Here is an 18534-nt window from a genome sequence, read left to right as displayed (position 1 = left end):
AGTACATATACTAAGAGAAAGGTATATATTTCAAATGCATACTAGAGTAGTAAATATCTTGTTTAGTGGAGGACGTGGTTATTTACCAAATAGGAGAAGGGAGTGTATCAAAGGAAAGATAATTAGAATTTTTCAAGACGCTTTCAACGAATTATTTCATTTTGGACTCTTCAAACAAAACACGTCTTTGAATTCTATGCTGGTCAGTAAACTTACTTTGAAAACAATAGGCTGTTACAATGGACTTACTTTGGATCATATTTAAGAAAAGCAAGCTTTGTAGCCGTACGAGGTCTCGACTTAACGTAGAAAGAACCAGTTCCAGCAGAGGAGAGAAGCTTTATTAACAAACTAGGAGGAAGAGAATTAGTATGGGACACTAATTCATAAAATCGCGGGAACTTACCGAGCTTTTTGCTTCTTGGCCATTATTTTTTTATCTAAAATTCTTAAAAGTTGACAAAAATTAAAAAAAGGAACCAATTGATAAAAGAATTTGCAAAAAGCTGTTTGGTGGAGGAATGATGCGCGAGGTACGAGGTCAGAAACGAGAACCACTTTGAGGCAAGGTGAAATACGCAGTACAAATACGAATGACTTCAATAAAAGAAACATAAGAAAAAGACAGAAATTTTTCTCTATTTTATTTTGGAACGAACACCTTGTGTCTATACCTATGCACCTTACATTATCTAGGTTAGATTCATTACTGAAAGAACGAGATTGACAGCCCGTTTTCTTGTTTTCAAAAGCTTTGAACGAGCAAAAGTTGACTTTTATCTAGTATTAGACTTATCGTCAATTGCATAATTAATTTTTGACTTACCTCGGTGTTTCTATTCCAAATGAATTTTTTTTTCTAACGAAACATCCAAACTCACGAGGAAAGAAGAAGCGAGAAATGAAAAGCTAAAAATATAACAAATAATTTTTCTGTTTTACTCACTTAATTCTCATCACGGATCTCCCTTCCCAGAAATACCAGGCATTTTATGTTGCAACTTTTCAGCAGTCATCCGTCAATTCACAAACTTGACTGCAGAGCTCCTCCTTCTCGTGTGGAACCTTTCTTTATTTAAAAGGAAACAATCTTTTTATCTCTGTATTCATTATGGTATTAAGATTCTGGAAGTTTTCATGCTCCTTTCCAAGACCTAGGTAATATTATTTCAGAAGCATCCGATGCAGCAAGTAAAACGCACTATTACATTACATTTATGGAGATACTTTTTTCGGTTTTATTCCTGTAACCATTTACGTCCTGCGTTGCTAGAGCTTCCCATTAGAACCATGATGAAATTCAGAGCACTATGATTATATCTTTATACTGAGATGTATTTGTCTCTGCATTGCAAGCTCTCTTGGTGCTTAATTTTGAAAAATCTTTTATAATTCCTGTTGTTTTTCTTTTCTTGTTTTATTTTCAGACTGATAAACTTCATCATATCTAATATTTGTTTCATCCTCCTTGAGAGTTTCAAATTTCTATAACATGTTGTTTATAAACAGCTTCTATATTCCTTCAGGAGCTGTCAATGTCGTTTTGCAAAAAAAAAAAAAAAAAATGCAGCATGCGAAATACATGCTGCGTCAGGACCAAAGGATTACAAGTGGCTTCTACTTCATTGGAGGCAATTAAATATGCATATATCCTACTTTGTAACGTTATTTAATCTTTTTTTTTATTTCAAGCAAGATAGGACTTTTCACCTTCGTGAGAGTACCCATGCATATGTAGAATGGGCGGAATTTGTTTGACCCAGGAAAAAGGTCAGTATTTTACAAATGTTGGGTCTTAAAAATCTTTATTTTTCTATACTATTCTCCATTTTTTCATACCGTTTTTTTCGTTTCTGCGCTTTTTTTCATTTGTTTACATTGATTATTTCGTCAGTCGCTTCTTGTACCAAAAAACAGTCACTGATGTCATTACGGACAAACTAGTTATCTGATTGTACTTTAAGTTACATAAAACCGTCACATATCATCAGATAACTAGCAAGTGGAACCCTGCGAGGCTTTATTTATATAGATCACACTCCCATCTCCATCGAAACGGATTAAAAGGCTACAAGGCTCATTTATCAGATCAAACACTCCTTTGGTGTGAGCTATTGTGTCTTGGGAACATTGTTAATGATTTTGTTTCTTTCTTGTTCTATTTTTTTTTTTTTTTTTTTTACGATAAGTTTTTACTACAAATAAAAACCGCTCTTGTTCCAGGTATAAGCCTGAGTCCATCCTTAAAACTCCCCTTTTCATCGTTTGTTCTATTTAGAGCTAGTAATTCCTAATACGGACCCTTAAACATTGTCATTTCTAGTTACTTTATAATGCGCTTGCGTCAAATTCAATTCCCTTCTTTATTTGAGAAGCGGTCAACCGACAAAACATCTCCAGAGGATCAATTAGAGAAAAACATTCATGAGGAAAGTATTCAACAAATTGATGATTTCGATACCCATTCTGGCGAGAAGGATGAAAAAGTTCAACCCTTCGACGTCTCCACAACGCCTTCTTCCGCTATTAATGAACTTGCTGGTATTGCCAAATCGCATTACCTCAATCAACATTGGACTCCTTTCTCCTATTACTTTTCCTATGTCTCCGTATTCCTTATGTTCCTTGTCCTCAGTTTTCAATCTATAGCTTATTCTAGTTTGAGTTCTTATGCTACATCAGCATTCGAGGGTCATTCTTTACTCGGCACCATCGGTACAGCCAACAATATTATCAGTGCCGTTATCAAACCTCCTTTGGCTCGGATATCCGACGTTTTTGGTCGTTTGGAAGCTTTCTGTTTTGCCCTTCTTCTCTATATTGTCGGCCTCATCCTTATTGCTACATCCAAAAACGTTCAGACATATGCTGGCGGCAGTGTACTCTACAATGCTGGTTACACAGGACTCGAACTTATTATGACTATTTTTTTTGCTGATTCATCCAGTACAGCTAACCGTTCTCTCGTAATTGGTATCTCCTATTTTCCTTTCGTAGTCACGGTGTGGACTGGTCCTAAAATTTCTCCATCCTTTGAGAACAATTGGAGATGGGGAATTGCCATGTGGTGTATCATTCTTCCGGTATGTGCTCTTCCATTCATCATTTCTTACGCTTATTATCAATACAAAGGCTGGAGAGAAGGTGCTTTTAAGAATACGTTGACTATGAATGTTGTCACTCTTTTCAAGAAGCTTGATATTATCGGTCTTATTCTACTGACTGCCGGATTTTCTCTCGTATTACTCACAATCTCTGTAGCCAGCTACGAAGGAGATAAGTGGAAGGATGCCAAGTTTATTGTTATGATTATCGTGGGTGGTGTCTGCTCTATAGCTTTTGTTTTGTATGAAATTTATATCGCTAGCTTCCCTGCAATACCCTTTGAGTTAATGCGTGAACCCACCATTGCTGCTGCTTGTGCTATTTCGGCTCTCTTCTATATGGCTTTCTACTGTTGGGATAATTATTATTCAAGTTTCTTGCAAGTTGCTCACTATACTTCTTTAACAGCTGCTACTTACATTGCTTATACATACTCTATCACCTCGTGTACTACGGGTATCATCCTGGGTATCATCATTCACTTCCACAAGCGTTTCAAGATCTACTTCCTTCTCGCTGTTCCCGTTTATATTCTCGGTCAAGGGTTGATGATTCGTTATCGAGGCGAAAAGTATAATTATGGTTACCTTATTATGACTCAGCTCATTGTCGGCATCGGTGGTGGTATTATTTCCAATATTTTAACCGTTAGTGTACAAACTGTGGTAAAGAGAGAACATTTTGCTATCGTAACCGCATTAGTACTAACTATTACTCCCCTTGGTGGTGCTATTGGAAGTGCAATTTCTGGAGCTATTTGGACCAGCGTAATGCCCAAACAGCTTCAAAAGCTACTTCCCAATGATATGAAAGACAAGTCATCTACTATTTTCAATAACCTAAAAGAACAACTTAAGTACCCACGTGGTTCCGAGACTAGAGAGGCTTTTATTACTGCTTATTGCTATGTACAGAAGATTTTGACGAGTGTAGCTACTGGATTTGCTGGCGCCATTCTTATCCCCATGTGGTTCATTGCAAATCCTAGTTTGAAAGCTAACAGTGCTAGTCTTTTTGAAGACGCAAGAACCGGTCTATACCAGTAATGTCGGATTCTTGAGTTGTATAATTTCTCACCGTTTTTAATGTTGTTGCTTTCATCAAATTTTGGTCTAGTCATCTCAGTTCTCTGTTTTATTCATTAGTTTCTATAATATTTTACTCCTTTTTATCATGTAGAAAGCTGGGGTATTGGTAAACATGAGAGTTTCAGCATTTCTAAGTCTCTTCTTCATGTATGTCTGGTAAAATTTAAGAGTTAGTAATAAATGTTTATATAATAAAGATTACTGAGTATAAGCTTCTGCTAGTACTTACTATGTCTTGTGGTATATGCTTATTTCATGCTGCCTCTTAAGTATGATATATTGTTTTGACCATCGCCAGATTTCACCTTACCATCATCACCGAATTCTTGTAATTTATATATTTTATAGAAGCAAGCAAATATTAATAGGATGATTTAAATTTATTCTCAAGAAAACTTTTTTAAAAAAGTATCATGGATAGCGACTCGTCGAATAAACAATCAGCAAATAGCAAAGTGAATGAGCAAAATAAGGCGTTTCAAGACGGCGAGGAAAAGCCATTAATTACTTTGGATGACAATTTGGATGTCCAGAAATTGGCTTATGAGCAACATAACAAAAAACATGGTCCAGAAGTATATTCTGACAGCAGCACCGTTAATTATGACAAACCGGAAGTGAACGATGCGTTAGAAGAAAAGCAAGCTACTGATGACAAGCAGCAAACACAAAGTGATGCTGTGGATGGAATTCCAAGGGCTTCGAACCGCTACGGTGAGACAGAAATGGGTGAACCCGTTTTTGATTTTCATCGTTTTTTAGAGCAACTTCGTTCAAGCCCTGCCGAGCCTGTTGCAAAGTATCTCAAAAGTTTTCTTTCGGAGTTTATGAAGCGAAGATGGTCCGTAAGTTATCAAGTCAAACTTATTCAAGATTTTTTGGCCTTTATCGGAGAAAAGATCGAACAGTATGAGCCATGGGTTTCCGGATCACAGGCAGAAATTGACAATGCCAAAGAAGGCATGGAAAAGCTTGTCTCAAACCGACTTTACTCTAGATTATTTTCCCCAGAAATTGCCAAAGAAGGCATGCCTTTAAGTAGTGAACACTCTGACGACGTGGAAGAGGATCATATATTGTATCAAAAAATGGAACTGTTTCAATGGGTTCGAGAGGAGCATCTTGATATTAAAAGAGCAAAGTCGAGCTCTAAATTTTTTCGACTCGCAGCAGATGAACTACGACGTATTAATGACTATCATGCTCCTCGTGACAAGATTATATGCTTGATGAACTGTTGTAAGGTAATATATAGCTACTTACGAAACGTTGTTAAGGAAGAATCAGCTGACGCATTTGTTCCTGTCTTAATATTTGTTCTACTGAAAGCTCACCCAAAACATCTCGTTTCAAATATTCAGTATATCCAAAGATTTCGCTCACCTGAAAAGCTTTCCGGAGAAGTACTATACTACTTATCTACCCTTATGGGAGCTATGTCTTTTATTCAAGCGTTAGACACAAATTCGTTAACTATTTCCGAAGAAGAATTCAATGATGAAATTGAAAAATCCTTACAGAAAATGGAAGCAAAGACGATTAAAGAAAGAGAGATTTTACCACCTATCTCATTAAATACCCGAGAAGGCTCTCAAACGCCCAACGAGACCCAACCTAATATTCAACAAGGAATGTCAAAATTACAGGTCGATATTGAGTCTAAGAGTCAAGGCGAAAGTTCAAGCAGACCGCGATCAACATCAAAATCGTTATCATTTGTTCCCGAATCTTGGCTCAGGAGTCTGTCCGGTAGTTTAAATGACAAGGATCAAGCAGAAAATGAAGATGGTTCCCATTGTAATTTGGGGGAGAGACCATCTTATAAGGTTTCTAGAGAGTATTCGTCTTCTTCTACCAGAACGCCAAAACCAAGAAATCCTGACACACTCGAAAATGACATTTCTCCTAGTGGTGCGCTACGTGAAGCAACAAATGCTTCCTTGGAAACGGTTGAAGTAGAACGGATACGGTCTAAGGAAAAAGCAGAGGCTATTGCCGCGCTTCAGGCTATGTTCCCTGCTTTTGACAGTGAAGTTATAGAGGTTGTACTTAACGCGCAAGAGGGGAGATTGACTAGTTCTATCGATTCCTTGTTGGAAATGAGCTAAGTTACTGATGATGTTACGATTTTACGAGTTGTACTTAAGCAATTTTGTTTTACGCAAGGTTAAGGAATATGAATGAATGTATTTTACCATATTGCTATATTAATGGATTACAACTTCTTTTTTCCTGAAGTGCGACCAGTTCCCGATTCCATTTTGGCAGCTTTTGATCCAAATTGAATGGCTCTTTTTTTTTCTTGGCCGACTAAAGGAGTTTGTAATTTTCTGGCCAATTCTCGTAAAATAAGTTTATCACCTCCCACTAAGTCCAATCGCATTTTTGAAGAAGTAGGCATTTTACTTAACAGAGCCATAAGTCTTTCGTCCAAAAAAGGATATCGTACTTCTTTTCCTTGGTTTGACATAACTCTATCATCCCGACCAAGGTTTCTATGGGGAATTCTCTCGATATCGAGCTTAAGTTCCTCATCTAGGCCTTCCATTCCTCTTCTTTCAAAAGCTCTGAGATGCCTCATATATCCACCTAATTGTTCGTCGGCTCCTAAACCACTAAACAATACCTTGGCAGGGGTTTTGTAAGGCGAGCAGCTGTGATTTTTTTGTATGTCATCAAAAGATTGTAGTAACACGCCCTCTCCTTTGGAAGCGAAATAGAACGCTAAGCCAATAGAAAAGTCCATGATAGAATCATTAGGGTATATTAAGCTTGTAACAAGATCCTTGTTTTTTAAAGCCTCCGAGTAAGGCACGTTTACAGCAATGAAATTCCAAATACGACCTGGACATACGTTCATTAGTTCGCTCCACCCCTGTAACCCTGTTTGTCTATCGGGACAAACATTGTATGGGTCTGGTATAGAGGTAAAACAATCAGCAGCATCGGCATTAACGAAAGTATCCATGAATCTAGGATTTTCGAAAGCGACATTGATCAAATCAATCGGTTCATTTGGAGGAAGAATGTCATGAATTATGCGTGCTATAACTCCGCAATCGACACCGCCAGAGTAGAGCACCGCCAGACGGGGGGTTATAATCTTTGTTTGTTGAATATTGTTATAACTTTCATTACTGCTTGGTATAGTAAGAACCCTGTCTTTAAGCGATTCTGATAATTGGGCATAGAAGGTTTCTAGAGGGGTTTCAATACTCGAGGAAATAGGAATTTCAATGCTTAAGGGTAACAAGTGGAAGGGTACAAATGCAGAAGGAAAAGGATGGATAGGAGTAGAAGGATGATTATCTTGTAAATTGAATGCATAAAATCCTGGTGGTACTTCTTGAAACTCCTTGCCATGACTAACACTAGCAAGTATAAACCGTTCTTGTTCTTGATGGTAAAGCAATGAGCGTCTTCCAAGACGGTCCCTTCCAAACCACAATGTGTTCTTAGATTTCTAAAAAATTATATTAGCATTATGTTTATGGGCCGAAAAGCTGCTGCATTTGTTTGTACCTGATAGTAAACAAAAGCAAAAGGACCTTGAATTAAGCGTAGGACACTTTCAACATCTTCATCATTTTCTTTTAATATTCTAAAAAGCTTGGAGCCATCATTCTCATTGCAACACTGCAAAGAATCGAATCCTGCTTCACCGCCCATCTGCCATATTTCACCGTTCCAACATAGAACATTACCATCGTCATCCACGTGTGGCTGAATTGTTGGACTTTCACATGGTCCTCTCAAATGTAAGACGCTAGATTCATATTCTAAATTCCAACCTGCGACTTCGTGTTGAAACTTGCCAAACGCGTCAGGACCTCGAGCACGTATGCGCTCACGAACACATGGTACAAACGAAGATGAGAGTCCGTCAATCCCACCTGGTGATAGTGCAAAGAGAATCCCGCACATGAATTAGCCAAAGAAAGCTTTATATCTGGCAACTAACTTTTTTTATGATTGATGCGTTTTATTGTTAAATGTTAGCCCACGTAATTTGGTTTACCGTTATGCACACCCCTATGGTAAATCCCATTGTATTTGCTTAATTGCTGCTAATCCCATCCTTCCTGTTTGTTAAGTTATTTAACGATTTAATTGAATGAACTTCTGTCGCTAAGTAAATAGTAAACAATGTTTCCATAGCAACTACATATTATTTAGAAATTCTTCCGAAAACTGCGCTATCGTTATTAAACAACTTGCCCTCTACCATTCGTTTTGAGTCTTCGACGTTAGTTTTTGGATCTTTCAGACATTTGGTTTGGGAATTGGAAGAATTTTTTTCCAGAAATTTATGTCTGGTGAACCTTTTGCTTTGTAACAATAACAGACTTGACTCTTTATACGTTAATCACTTTGCTACATTGCGACTTAAATATTTGGTAAATTTCATATTTAGTAGTTGTTTTTCCTTCTCATTTGAACATTATTTCACATGCAAAATCCGGTTGTTGGTTTACCAAGGTAATTCACTTCGTTTGCTGTCCATCTTTCTAATAAATTGTAGATTCGAGCGTCGCTTGACAGGCCCTCGAGCTGCTCCAGGTACTGCTTCTGATCTTCCTCCGTCTTTGCCTAGGCTGTCTACTTCTGGCTTTTCTTCTAATTTAAATGAAGACATAGAGAAAAAATCTGTGCAATCTCCTATTAATATCGACGCTTGTGGACGTCCATCGGTAAATAAACCGACAAGTATTGAACCTATTGCTCAAGTCGATCGCTCCTCGCCTAGCAAACAACCTCGAGTTCGTTTTGCTTTTCCAGACAACTTGAATTTCAATCGACGTCCTTCTCCTCCACTCACTTATAATGATCGTCCGCTGCCACGTCACACATCCCCTTCTTTACCATTTATAGAGCAAGAAAATGCTTTTGATTCAGATATAACTGAGAATTCTTCCAACGTTAAGTCAGAATCGAACTTTACTCAACAACCCCAACATTCTACGTTCGACAGTTACAAATCAAGTAATGGTCACTTCCCCTCAATGTCTAGGAAGTTGCCTTCTACCAAACAATTCCCCATAATCTCTACTCATGACACAAATACTAATTTAGAGTCGCAACAAGATATCGCAGGTGATGAGGACTTTGAATCCGATCCATCTCCCGTTTCCAAACAATTTAATCGTATTCTCCCCATGCCTCCTGTACAGTTCTCATGCTCTGGTCCTGCTAGTAAGTCTCATCTTCACCGCTCAAATTCAGAAAAATCATGTTACGCGTGTGGTTTGTCCCTGCGTGCTGGTCGTATAATTACTGCTGCAAATAAGAAAATGCACCCTAATTGCTTTCACTGTGCCACTTGCTTCCAGAACCTAGAGCATGTTGGTTTCTTTTTCCGTGATGATAACTTTTATTGTCATTTAGACTATCACGAGCAATTTAGTCCTCGCTGTAAATATTGTACAACACCTATAGAAGACCGGGCAATTCACATCGGTAATGATTGGTTTCATGAAAATCATCACTTTTGTGCTGGTTGTTCAGAAAACTTTCGTGAAAACAGTCCTTGTATATTTCGCGATGACTTATATTGGTGTCAAAATTGTTATGATAACAAATACGCTGTAAAGTGTAACAAATGCAGAAAACCTATTTTAGGGGTAAGCGTCAACGGAATCGATGGGGAATATCACCACGATTGTTGGAATTGTGGTGTTTGCAATCGTTTACTTGGCGACGATGGTTATTTTGTCATTGAAGATACACCTATTTGTCGCTCTTGTAAAGCAATATCTGTCAAATTCAACTTAAAATAGTCACTCTCGGAATCCGCCGTTGTGAAACTTTATTTTTTTTCCAATTGTTGCTCAGTTCATTTTCAGTCTCTGGCTATATTCGGAATACCACGGCTCTCGTTCTTTAAAAAACATTTTTTGTCATTTGGTTGATTATCTTCTTTTATCTTTTGTATATGCATTAAGCTATGTTATTTTTTTCCTTTCGATTTACGACTGTTATTTACTATTAATTTTTTCGATTTTATCAAAAACATCTGAAATTTTTATTCATGCCTACTGCAAACGAGTTGTATATAAACTTGTTAATTGTGAAGACCCAAAAATCCTTATTAAATATCCCATTTAACTCATCTAAACCAATTATGCTAGTTTTAATCTAAGCTATTTCTTTTTTTTTTGTTTTAGTTATAGACGTCGCCGGCAAAACTTTTAATCTATGTCCAAATATTTAACGGTAATTTGAAAAAACACTAAGTCCACATTCTAATTTCACCACTAGCACCAGAAGTGAATAACCAAGCCTCACGGGGATGCCAACTACTAGAAAGGACTCCAACATTATCAACAACTTTATGATTGCGTAGAATTTTGAGAGGTACAATTAAAGGACTAGCAAGCAAATCATTGTAAACACGTCCGTGGAAGACCTGAACATCGCCATCGTCCGAAGCAGAAGAGAACAGTGGTAATGTAGGATGGTAAGAGACATCACGAACAGCACGAGTATGATAACGAAGTGTCTTGTAAGGCTTAGAAGATAAATCCAAATCAAACCAACAGAGTCTTTTATCGTAGGATCCGATAATGACATGGTCTCCACTAGGATGGACACTGATACTAGAAATCCACTTAACACCTGCGAGAAGCGTTTTCACAAGTTCTTGCTTGACAAGATTGTAAATACGAACATATCGCTGGGTAGCTACCAGAAGATAAGGTTGAGTTGGGTGGAAAGCGATGGCTTGAACGGAGCCACGAGATTTCGAGAAAGGTGATTGACTAGCTCCCCTTGAAAGCTGGTGAATAAGTACAGCACGGCCAGATGCAATTGGAGAACATGTAGCGATATAATCACCGCGGCGATGCCAGGATAAAGACTTGATAGAGTAAGAAGTACTGACAGTCGCATGTACAATGGCACCGTTCATATTTGATGATTTTTTGGAACCTCTTCGCCAAACAGCACTAGATTCTTGATATGGGTTCGAAGTGAAATGCTCCTTACTGTTTTCCATTTGCTCGGGAGAGAAAAGAGGAGGAGTAATGAAATAAAGAGTTTCATCGACTCCAACCGCCAATACTGGCACCTCGGAAAGAGGACCCCAAGCAAGAGATTGGATGATGCATGGTTTATTAGCCTTCTCGGTGTCTTCCGAATCAGATTCAGCATCTCGTACATTTCCAAAACTATCCAGAGCACATTTCCAAACGCAACGACCAGTAAGAATCTCCCAGACTCGCAAGATGCCATCGTCACCACCACTAGCTAACCAGATACCATCCTTATGTGCTGAAATACTACGTACACGACCTTTATGACCAATGTACACGTTAGTGCAGCGTGTAGGGAAAGGACGCAATTCAGAAGGACTAGGTAATTTGGGAAGAAGAGATTCTGGATCAATGTTCAACTTAGACCGTCGAACACGGGGTGCTAAATAAAGATCCAAACATCTTTCAAAGCGTTCCTTAATTAGATTGCTGTAAGCAGGTACGAGACGCAAGGAAGGATATCTCTTAGAATCCTTCTTGAGGTATTCTTCAGGAGGATTATAACTCTCTTCATGCGATGGAGGGGGAAGCTTCGGAGCAGGTGCATAATCAAGTTGTTTGTTAACTGTAGCTTGTTCGTCATCAGCCCACAAATCACGGTCAGCAAACTCTGACCTATGCTCTTTCTCTTGCTCAGTACGTTGAGTAGGTGTCATAATATGACCTTTACGAATAGCGTAAGCAAGTTGCAAAATACGTTTCTCTTCATGTTTGGAAGGTGCAAACCGTCTTTTTGGTTCAGGTGCACTAGAAACCGGAGTAAGTTGAACATTTTTGGTAAAGAAATCATCATAGTCTGGGTATGGGTCGAAGCTTTCGTCTGGAACTTGGGATTGAGCAAGACGTTTCAATAATCCAAGCTCTTCAGTAGTTAAGTTCACTGGTTGTCCTGTCATCGGGTCGACAATACCCGTCCATCCCTTGTCTTTATCGATGCTTGAGATTAAAGAATCGAGCGCAGCCGGCGTTGCAGGACGCGTGATTTTCTTTCCATCTATATCGTAATTTATGTAAAGATTATCATCGTCAGGAGAAGGGTATAATCCTCCTGGTCCTTCTTCAGTAGAAGAGTCGGATGAATAGCCAGCATCAATCTCGTCATCCAACTCCTTTTCGTCTTCTTCTGGATTTTCATAATCATCCTCGGACAATTCCGGAGTGCTAAAATCACTTGGCGACTCTTCTACGTTTTCATTTTCATCATCAATTTCTGCATCAATAGAAGGAATTTCCTCCTCTTCTTCGCTATCCTGATTTTCAGCATTTAATTTCGTTCGTGAAGAATTTTCACCTTCTCCATTATCTGCCTCCCCTGAAACTTTTTCGGCGACATTGTTTAGATTTCGTTCTTCATTGGTATCCTTTGCCAATTGTTTGGAACGCGACTTCCTCTTTTGCAAACCAGTCTGCATTGTGGAAAAGGGCAGGTTTCAAAAAGCATAGATTTGTCAATATGTTTACGGTATTTCTGCAACAGTTTGCAAAAAGAATTACAGATCCCGAACATGGGTTGCGTAATTAATATTTTGTTACAATTATATATATAACAGTTTCGAGTATGTGTAGATTATTTCAGAAAGCTTAAAACGTTTTAGATGCAAAAAGTTAATAAATAATATTTCAAATTTCCAAATTCATGTCTGGTATAGCTTTAACAATTTGATTTTTGTTTTTTTATTGTAGTATAAGTAAACTTGAGGCAAACCAATAAATGAGGACCAGATGCAACAATTCACCTGAAAACGTCATGAGCCTGTACACCGTGTACTGTTTTACCTAGATGAAACATGGAAGTTTGCAATGCTATGGATTCTGTTTTTCTTTTATGTAATTGCTTCTTTTGACCTGTTTTATGTGAATTCTGATGGATGTTCCTTGTGAAGTAACAGGAAGCAAGAACACAAACGAAGGGAAGGGATCAGCGTTCGTCTGCATCCCTTTCTTCATTTGTCACTGTGGATAGAGAATTAAATATATCCTCTATATTATTAATCTATTGGAAATTCAAACGAATCTGTATGTATTATTGAGTTTGCCAAGGTAAGATAAAACTGAGGAATACATTACCTAGTCAGCATCATACATCAAAGAAAGCCATCTAACCAGTATGTCTTACAATGGCAATCGAAAAAGAACGGAAAAAAGTTTACTACGCATAATTGGATTGCAGCTCCAATCGTATATGGAATCTTTCCACTTCGCCTAGTTGAAAATAATTGCACTATTGTAAAACTTTTGAATTCACATAGCAGGGAGTATGTAGAAACTTTTCTTCAAGTCCTCTTAAGATCAACGTTCAAAAAGTTATCATTATCTCTATATATTCACTAAGCAAAATCCGCACCAACCCGGGTTTGTTTATATAAATGTAAACAATCCTTTTTTTGCAGATATTAGGATTCATTGGTTATAAAGCTAATGATAACACTGTAAAGGAAATTTTTAGTACTAATTATTTTTAATTCCTCAAGAGCCGCGTCAAGTTATTGCGATAATCACTTACGAATTTGGAAAGCAACAATAAACTAGACGCAAACCAAATCTACTCTATATATACTAATAAAAATGTTATAAGGAATCCTTTTAATTTATACACATTTATTGAAAGACAATTCAACTTATAAAGGGGACCTTTTGTTTATTGTACTGCTCTTCAATTACAGCCACATAAAATTTTTGTTTACACTTGAATGAAACAAAAGATACTACTCTAAAATGCGTATTAGTCGCATGTAATGTATAGCATTGTCTTCGTTGACTTGGTCCTTTAATTTCATTTAACTCAATGATAAGTGTGCATACTCATCAAGCATTACGAGCAAAGATTGATGATGAATCAAACGATCCTTTATTAGGTACACTAGACTGTTCACAGAGGCAAAAACAAATCGTTAATTACTGTTTACGCAAATCTTATGCATTCAATTTTCGTCCATGCAATAATGCATTTGCATTCACAGCAAATTATGTTACAGATAAATACTTGACACCTTTTACTAACAACTGCTTTGGTGGTTTAGTGGTATAATGCTTCGTTGCCATCGAAGCGACCCGGGTTCGATTCCCGGCCGAAGCAAAATAAATAATTTTATTTTCATATTCACATTTTTACTAATGAGACTATAATGGTATGAAGCTCGCTGCGAAATATGCTGTAATCCGTATAGTTATGTTATTAGTTATAGCGCCAATGAAGAGAAAAGTGGAATCATTGAATGTAATAGGTGTGTACTCGATTAAGCACAGGTAGATTAATGTATCATCTGAATAAACCAAGTGTAACCAAGGAGACACTGTAACTGACGAATGGCTTCCTAGCCTTTTCGACGTAAAGAGGTGGATCGACTTAGATTTTCCACAGAAGATACTTATTGGGGAATTCAGCGTAAAGCTGCTCTTCAAGCTGTGCTTTACCTAGAAACTAAACTAGCTATGCTTTGTATGCACGGAATGCTACTGAGCAAATATATGGATATCCTTGCTTATAAATCGTTCGTTTGCAAGATTTCAATTTGGAACTTTGTTAATGATAAAAGTTCATCGAAATAAGTACATCTTTTGTTTTTGGGCAAATGTGATGTTTCGTACAGCCATTCCTAATGGACTAGCTGGAGGAAAAAATTTGCTTCGGCCGGGAATCGAACCCGGGTCGCTTCGATGGCAACGAAGCATTATACCACTAAACCACCAAAGCAGTTGCTAATAAACTAGATATTGAGCAAATCTATAAGGCATTGATGCATTATAGCTACTAAAATTATTATTTTGCAGATTGTGGTTACTCGAATAAGTTTACAATTTTATGCTTTTTTAAAGTCGGTAGAATTGTCTTAAAACCAGGAAAAATCCTCGTGTGTAAATATGGATTGACGACAGAATGAAAGACGTGCATTTTAATCCAATATTAATGGCAATGCTGTAGTACCAACACAAGTACACACCATTGCAATTGGATTTAACTGTTGTTTTGCTCCCTGTTACTTCACAGGGAACATTCCTCAAAAAAGGAGGAGGATCAAAAAAAAGCCTACAGCATCCCGGATTCCCATGTTGTCTCCAACCATAGTACTAACGAGACCCTCAGACGCTTAACTGCAGTGATCGGACGGGAACTGGTGTTTTCGCCTAGGTGTGGCCGTAGACACTTACAATGTGTAAATAAAGGTATTTCTGCTGGACATCCTACTTCAAGATGCAATTTGTTCAGTTCCATCTGCGTCTGTTTACATGGCTGCATGGAAGTTGTAGTCTGATAATTCGTGCTCCAATTCATTTACTTGACTCTCTAAGTAGACGACAATTTGATTCATTAGGTTACAAAAATCGGATCGTTCAGTTGAAAGATATGTGCTTTCTATGCTGTGAATGAAATCATTAAAAAGGTTGCATGAACAAGGACGTTCGTCAGAAAGAAAACGAACGATTCATAAATAACACTATTGCGAGACGAATCCAAAGATTCATAAAAGAGTGAACGTGAAAAACAATCAAACCTGCCGAATGAAGCTGTGCTTACTTTTGTGGACAAGAATACAGAAACTCGAGGGATTGCAATTGATATGAATGCTTCCAAGGAAAATGTGATTTATAGGAGGGATGGAAAAGATTCGTTAAAACTCAAACTTCAGCGCTTTGCCCAGCAAAAGGTTGAAGCTCAATTTCTTCGTTTTGAGGTACTTCATTTTCTCGATCTGTCGGTTCTAATTAGGTTAGTCAGATGCTAAGAAAAGAAAAAAAAAGAATTTATAATAAACAGTACATACGAACATAATTCGCAGCATTTCTTATGCCGTTTAGTATGCCGTCTCCTATGTTTCCCATGAAGTTTCCTGAAGCAGCAATGAATATTCGAAATTGTCGCGTATCCGTCGTACCTAGAACAGTTAGAATTTATTTCGCAGGTTATAAGACATACTCCAAAATATAACAAACAAGGCAACGTTAACAATGCAAACAAAATAGAAAAACCCTTTGTCCATCTTTTCAAATCCTATTATTTTCTTTACATTATAATAGAAGACGAAACCAACGCCATTCAGAAGAGTCGTATATATTACTGCGACACACATGTTGGATAGCACTCTACCAGCTTGCTTGTACCACCCCGGGTAGAGCATATGCGCCACTAATAGTTAGTGAAACATTCAGAATAAAAGATAGTGCTAACTTACAACAGAGAAATAATAATATCGCTCCAATAAATCCGCCAAAAAGTCCCCAAAGGTCTTGCGCCCTCACAGGAACTTTGAAATAAAAGAACATCACGAGAAGAATACCATAAGCCCCAATATACACAAGAGATGCAAAAAAAAGAGATATATGATAATAATCCACTTTGAATATTTCGAATCCGACCCAGTATTGTTAGTGGACTCTTGGGCGGAATGCTGAGCGGATCCATCAGCCATTTCTAAATCAATAAATTTGTTTGTAGCTAATGAATGTATTAGTGAGGAATGCTTGTGTTGTTCGAGAAAGGATAAGGGCGTTCGTCGAGTTTGTTTACAGCAAGTTTTGAGTCGCTGGAATTATACAAATTGAAGCAATTGACATTCCTTTCTTCTTTTTCTATTTCAACAAATCTTACCTGAGTACGAAGGAGGCGTACCAGTACCATCTAAAGATCTAGCGTCTGACTTTTCATCATTGAGCACTTTGAAAGAGTCATCAGAATCCGAAACTGGAGCGTAATTATTCTTCATTTTTACAATGGCAACTAGAAACACAAAATAATGCAGATATATACATCCAAAACGAAACCAGCTAGAATCAACCAACAAAGTCCGCAAGTACTAATTTCACAATTCTCGCGGATAGGGTCAAAAAAAGATTTACTCCTTTTTTTAAAAATATTAACTATTAACACTGTTCAACGAAAAGCTCCTCTCAAAAGATGAAGCGTAGTTGAAAAACTCATGGTACTTGCCTTTTCGCATGTCTCAATTTCGTAAGCATCGACATTATGTCACTGACTGGTCATATCCTTGTTACGATTATGTAACATTGTGGGTTCACTATGTTTTTTAGTAATGGTATAATCCAAATGAAGTTCGCATTACAAAAAGTAAACAAAGGACCTATCCAACAATAAAACCATATTGTATCTTTGAATGAGATATATACGAAACAAACTCAAATGCAGGTTTTCGAAAATTTCAATGATTGGCTTAATGAATCTGAGGGAAAAGTTCAGCAATAAAACCTTGATATTCAGAATTCTCATACATATTTATAGCATTTGCAAATACTCATTATTTTGAGATAATCTAACATGAACTGGTGTTTTCAACAGAGGACTTTACTTAGACAACACCGTATTTTAAATAATACTTTAATAGAATTTGCTTCAGCAAGAAAAATTTCATTACCAAAGACCAACTTCTATGTCACTTAAATAATTACTAACAATACAGTACGGCCGTTTGGTCTAGTGGTATGATACCATCTTAGGGTGATGGTGGTCCTGGGTTCGATTCCCAGAACAGCCCGAATTTTTATTCATGCTAGAAAAGAATTTATTTTTGTTCAATTTTGTACCATTTAATACTCATATATAACTAACTTTTCACCCGAACGATTACTTTCTACATTTCGTAAAAGAATCTAAAACGTATGCTCGTCGTTCTCCTAACGAGATCGACAGTATACCTTTTAGATTCTCTTTGGTGACAAAACCAGTGGGAGATTAGATCCTATTTTTAATATTAATTTTGGATAAAAAATAAAAATTCCATTCGTCTTATCATCTGCTTTTCTTCGTTTATAATTTTAGTATCCTCCACGAAGTGCTAAAACCAAGTGCAAAACGCTACCGCCTTCTAAATGATAACTTTCGGCATACTTATCGTCAGCCCTGTAATATTATTAGAGTCATCCTAGAAAATTTCATCATACATTTGCTTGCCTGCGTAGATTAAACGTTGCTGGGATGGAGGTATTCCTTCCTTTTCTTCCACTCTTTCTTTGATACGGGAGACTTTGTCATTTGGATCAATATCCAATTCAATCTGGTGTTAATTCGTGTTAGACCTCGTCTTTTTGGCTTCCCTTTTTGTTGTAATAGAGACAAACAAACCTCTTTTCCTGTCAGTGTCTATCATACTTTTGTTAACAACTATCAACACGCACTTTAATCTCTAAGAGTTTCATTTATTTTTATTACCTTTACTTTAATCAACATTATTATAAATTATTTGTGTAGCAAACGGTTTATTTGGCTTGTCAGTTAATAAGGTAAGTGGTAGCAGGATAGCTAGCACAACCATTTCAGTACTTGTCTTCAACACCACTTCGTCCTTTAGCTTTCTCGA

General features: G+C 37.3%; 8 protein-coding genes and 4 non-coding genes across 12 annotated transcripts; 5 read left to right on the top strand and 7 right to left on the bottom strand.

Moving 5' to 3' along the window:
* Window positions 1-151: 151 nt before the first annotated feature.
* On the bottom strand, window positions 152-429 carry SOCG_03274 (ribosomal protein subunit L39; the record flags this gene model as incomplete). Its single annotated transcript, XM_013161762.1, has 3 exons — window positions 152-194; window positions 250-351; window positions 412-429. The coding sequence occupies 2 exons, from the start codon at window positions 427-429 to the stop codon at window positions 301-303; spliced, it is 69 nt and encodes a 22-aa protein (XP_013017216.1). The 3' UTR covers window positions 152-194; window positions 250-300.
* On the top strand, window positions 394-4292 carry SOCG_03273 (siderophore iron transporter 1). The gene has a single exon (XM_013161761.1). The coding sequence runs from the start codon at window positions 2334-2336 to the stop codon at window positions 4149-4151; it is 1818 nt and encodes a 605-aa protein (XP_013017215.1). The 5' UTR covers window positions 394-2333; the 3' UTR covers window positions 4152-4292.
* A 147-nt stretch (window positions 4293-4439) lies between these two features.
* On the top strand, window positions 4440-8399 carry SOCG_03272 (guanyl-nucleotide exchange factor Vps901). Its single transcript, XM_013161760.1, has one exon. The coding sequence runs from the start codon at window positions 4607-4609 to the stop codon at window positions 6299-6301; it is 1695 nt and encodes a 564-aa protein (XP_013017214.1). The 5' UTR covers window positions 4440-4606; the 3' UTR covers window positions 6302-8399.
* Window positions 6354-8276, bottom strand: SOCG_03271 (asparagine synthase). The gene is made up of 2 exons (XM_013161759.1): window positions 7716-8276; window positions 6354-7656 (listed from the first exon to the last, which is right to left on the bottom strand). The coding sequence occupies exons 1-2, from the start codon at window positions 8115-8117 to the stop codon at window positions 6409-6411; spliced, it is 1650 nt and encodes a 549-aa protein (XP_013017213.1). The 5' UTR covers window positions 8118-8276; the 3' UTR covers window positions 6354-6408.
* SOCG_03270 (paxillin-like protein Pxl1) lies at window positions 8345-10374 on the top strand. The gene is made up of 2 exons (XM_013161758.1): window positions 8345-8672; window positions 8716-10374. The coding sequence occupies exons 1-2, from the start codon at window positions 8644-8646 to the stop codon at window positions 9968-9970; spliced, it is 1284 nt and encodes a 427-aa protein (XP_013017212.1). The 5' UTR covers window positions 8345-8643; the 3' UTR covers window positions 9971-10374.
* On the bottom strand, window positions 10192-12716 carry SOCG_03269 (WD repeat/BOP1NT protein). The gene has a single exon (XM_013161757.1). It carries the CDS (start codon window positions 12634-12636, stop codon window positions 10423-10425), a length of 2214 nt encoding a protein of 737 aa, XP_013017211.1. The 5' UTR covers window positions 12637-12716; the 3' UTR covers window positions 10192-10422.
* A 1513-nt stretch (window positions 12717-14229) lies between these two features.
* Window positions 14230-14300, top strand: SOCG_16161. Its single transcript has one exon. It is a non-coding gene; the product is annotated as a tRNA-Gly (tRNA).
* A 547-nt stretch (window positions 14301-14847) lies between these two features.
* SOCG_16160 lies at window positions 14848-14918 on the bottom strand. The gene has a single exon. It is a non-coding gene; the product is annotated as a tRNA-Gly (tRNA).
* Window positions 14919-15248: 330 nt separating this feature from the next.
* On the bottom strand, window positions 15249-15363 carry SOCG_16159. Its single transcript, XR_001202978.1, has one exon. It is a non-coding gene; the product is annotated as a 5S ribosomal RNA (ribosomal RNA).
* A 478-nt stretch (window positions 15364-15841) lies between these two features.
* On the bottom strand, window positions 15842-16926 carry SOCG_03268 (uncharacterized protein; the record flags this gene model as incomplete). The annotated part of the gene is made up of 5 exons (XM_013161756.1): window positions 15842-15924; window positions 15988-16098; window positions 16140-16349; window positions 16518-16658; window positions 16812-16926. The coding sequence occupies 5 exons, from the start codon at window positions 16924-16926 to the stop codon at window positions 15842-15844; spliced, it is 660 nt and encodes a 219-aa protein (XP_013017210.1).
* Window positions 16927-17640: 714 nt separating this feature from the next.
* On the top strand, window positions 17641-17712 carry SOCG_16158. The gene has a single exon. It is a non-coding gene; the product is annotated as a tRNA-Pro (tRNA).
* Window positions 17713-17719: 7 nt separating this feature from the next.
* SOCG_03267 (ubiquitin-like protein modifier Ned8) lies at window positions 17720-18479 on the bottom strand. The gene is made up of 4 exons (XM_013161755.1): window positions 18387-18479; window positions 18300-18317; window positions 18119-18231; window positions 17720-18077 (listed from the first exon to the last, which is right to left on the bottom strand). Exons 1-4 carry the CDS (start codon window positions 18402-18404, stop codon window positions 17993-17995), a joined length of 234 nt encoding a protein of 77 aa, XP_013017209.1. The 5' UTR covers window positions 18405-18479; the 3' UTR covers window positions 17720-17992.
* Between the last annotated feature and the right edge of the window lie 55 nt (window positions 18480-18534).

Source organism: Schizosaccharomyces octosporus (genome assembly GCF_000150505.1).
Source record: "Schizosaccharomyces octosporus yFS286 unplaced genomic scaffold supercont6.1, whole genome shotgun sequence".
In the NCBI taxonomy this organism is placed as follows: domain Eukaryota; kingdom Fungi; phylum Ascomycota; class Schizosaccharomycetes; order Schizosaccharomycetales; family Schizosaccharomycetaceae; genus Schizosaccharomyces; species Schizosaccharomyces octosporus.
This window is presented reverse-complemented; position numbering and strand designations above follow the sequence as displayed.